Source organism: Lipotes vexillifer, unplaced genomic scaffold (assembly GCF_000442215.2).
Source record: "Lipotes vexillifer unplaced genomic scaffold, Lipotes_vexillifer_v1.1 scaffold717, whole genome shotgun sequence".
NCBI classification, from domain to species: Eukaryota; Metazoa; Chordata; class Mammalia; order Artiodactyla; family Lipotidae; genus Lipotes; species Lipotes vexillifer.
This window is the reverse complement of record NW_006798707.1, coordinates 5,169,632-5,172,798: the sequence shown is the minus strand read 5'-3', so window position 1 is coordinate 5,172,798 and position 3,167 is coordinate 5,169,632. Positions and strand designations below refer to the sequence as shown.

Genomic DNA, 3,167 nt, shown 5'->3' with positions numbered 1-3,167 from the left:
GGGAGGGAGGGAGGGAGGGAGGGAGTTGGGAGGGGTAGTTGGCCGCTGGACTTTAGAGCCCATTGGTGCTGCCTGGGTGGGTGATATGCATGTGTGTTTATACCAGGAGTTAATGGAGACTGGATGGGGGAAGGTTTTCAGCTCTGTATTAATTTGGCCTATGCCTATGAGATATGCACATTTTATTTGGTACAGTATTTTGAAATATTTTTATGAGTTATTCTGACAATTTAGTCAAGGGTATTTCCCTGAGAGAAACAAAAGGAAAACCTCAAAAGTGGTTTGTTATCAGGATTATTTTTGCTGTGCTGTTGAGAATACATTTGCAATAGTAATAAAAATTTTGGTTGTTTGCTTATTTACGAAGCACTTCCAAAAATACATCATTTGTCACTCAGCCTTTTGCTCTTGATGTCATTCATTTGCCCATTTACAGGATGAAAATAAGTGCGTTCTGAAAGTGATAAGAGACCTGCTGAGGTCAAATGCAAGATTTTGCATCTGAATAACTGGACTCTGCCTCTTATGACTCCAGACCCCTCCAGGCTCTGGGAGAATGAGTCCTGCATGTAAGTGCTGAGTCTGGGTTGCTGTAAACCTAAATGGTAAAATGACAAGTGTAGACGGGGAGGGTGTGAATCACTTCTGTTGCCGTGACTGTGACTATGACCATGGCCCTTCTGCCTTCCCGTCTTCAGCAAGTGGGAGGATGAAGCAAGTTCTGTGAGGGTGGTTCCTAAGACCCACAGTCATCTGGCACCAAGGCATCCTCCTTGCTGATATCTGCCTGTGTCTTCCTCTGTGCTCTTCGACACAGGTGCTGGGGGTGTGATTTGCTGTGTGTGGTTGCATTTTCCTTGATTATGTAAACGGGTGTCTTTTGCCAAGAACTCTCCATGCCCCGAAGCTCTGAGCTTGGTCCCTCCCATCGGCTGACTTCATTTCATTTTTTTGGGAGGCGTATTTTTCAAGTTGCAGAGCAGTAATAACTGGCAGTGCCTCTTGGGCATAAGGTACCTGGAGTTCAGGGACCCCCAACCCGTGACAATGACAGCAGATGAGTTGGTTTTCTTTGTGAATGGCAAAAAGGTAAGCAGAAGCTGACCCTTTCTCTGGTTTCCCTGATCCCCGGGAGGGATGTGTGTCCTCCGGAAACGACCAGTTCTTGTTCTCTCTCTTTTGTGTTCTCCCTTATTTGTTCGCCTTCTCTCTTTCTCTCTCTTCCTTCAAAGCTGTTGCTGCATTTGGGGTAACACTGGGGAAAGAAGACCTTCTCAGGGTTAGAACACAGTCAAGATACTCACAGGGCAAAGCAGTGATGGGGAGGGAAGCGAGAAGAAAGGCGTCTGTGAGCTCACCCGTGCTCCTTGCCACCTCTTCGCAGTAATAGAGACACTGGCAGGAAGCTGAGAAAGGTGGGCAGGGTTCTAGGTGAGATTGGAGGTCACCTCCATTTCTGTGTTTAATCAAATGTATCCTAAGCCTTTTGTTGCTTTCTTTACTGAGAAAAGGATCAGGAATGTGTTCTCTTGCTAATCTCAGGGTGTAAGATGTACACAGCTTTGATTCTGATATTTCATCTGTGTAAATGTAACAGCTAAGTTGTGTGAGGACATATACTGACATCTTGTGGCAAGCCACAATTTTTATTTCTTAAAGGGCACGCTTTTCTCCCCGCCCTCCACCCCACACTTAGTTATACATATAAATATTGCAAACCTCTTACTTTGATAAAAATTGCTCACTTGGATTAACTTCATTGCTGCACAGGGACCTAGGGAAGGTGGGGATGGTAGGGCAGAGGGCGGTCTTATGATAAGGGTACCAGTCCTCGCAGCACCGGAAGGGTGAGAGTCTTTGCGGATTTTAATGCAGGTGCAGGGAGAAGGAGGGGGCAAGCACATCACATTGTCTCCACTGTCCACTTGCACTCCCTACATGGGTGTTGAGGTGCTCGCATCTGCTTCAGCTCCCTTGTTGGAAAGGAAAGTGACAGTAAAAGGGTAGCCTTGGTTGCACATCGTGAATGGCCGTGTGCACAGTATGAGTGATGATTATACCCCGTTGTCAGAGCAATTTTATTTGTTTTGCAGCATTGGCAATTTTGAGTTGAGAAACTGGGTGACTTTGGAGGCAATTTTCAAGAACTAAAATGCATCTAGTGCTTAAATTGTCAGGATATATTTGGGTGAGTAGCAGGGGAATTCCATGAGCTGCCACAATATCAGTGCTCCCAGGACTGTTGGATTCAGTTTGAGTGGTATCACTGGGTGGCCCTGGGAACTGGGGTCAGCTGTGCTCTTACAGGTGCAGAGCTGTCTCTCTGTGCGACTCCTTTTCAGGGTTGGTCTCTGGTAGCAAACTAAGAGGCAGGGCAAATCTTCCTCGTTGGTGGCTGTTAGACTTGCAGCCAAGAATTCCAACGACTTTGTCACATTCAGCAATTATATTGTAGAGATTTAAGAAACAGTCGTTGAATTGGCTTTCTCGACCCATTACTTACACAGTGGCATCTTCATGGCATTTTTCTAAGCAATTTTTATATTGGGTGAGCAAACTGATTCAGTGACTTCCAAGGCACAGTCTCACTCTAAGGTTTGGTTATTTATTAAGCCATCAGTTCACGTGTGACGGTACAAACTTCTGTTCTTCTTTGGGGACGGTTTGCTATGATGCACCGACTCTAGAAGCGAGCATTTCGAGGTGAATCTGGTGTGGTGAAAATTGTTTCCCCACGTATTTTATTTTCACCTTAGGAAAGCAATTTAAAATTTGTAGATAGTATCATTACATCAAACCCTACTATCTCTTGAAGCTTCTCCCACTACAGGTTTCCATGATGAATATCAGTGCTTTTAATTTTATAAACACGCAGACTTTTGAGAATCTGCTGGAAAGGTGGTGAGGCAATGGTAATCTTTTGTTACCAGATATTGTGCAAGGAGGTTACCAAAGAAGCTGTTGGTACTTGGTGACTCACTCTTAAATATGAGCTTCCTACTCTCCCTGTTTCAGACCACTGTCCAGGATTCCGTCTTCACTCGCTGTGGTCCTGGAGAGGGTGTAAGATGTAAATGATCAGATACCTCGAGGGCCTTCTGTGGTGGTGACAGGCCTTGGTGACTATGGTTTCCTCATCTGATCTAGAGTCAGAGTCGAAGGGAAAG

General features: G+C 45.3%; 1 protein-coding gene across 2 annotated transcripts in view; it reads left to right on the top strand.

Moving 5' to 3' along the window:
* Positions 1-993: 993 nt before the first annotated feature.
* Positions 994-3,167, top strand: part of XDH (xanthine dehydrogenase) — a 63,073-nt gene continuing 60,899 nt past the window's right edge. For both annotated transcript variants that reach the window (XM_007470884.1, XM_007470883.1), the window contains exon 1: positions 994-1,089. In XM_007470884.1, coding sequence (XP_007470946.1) covers positions 1,048-1,089 — 42 coding nt within the window. In that variant the 5' untranslated portion in view covers positions 994-1,047. The remainder of the gene's footprint in view (positions 1,090-3,167) is intronic.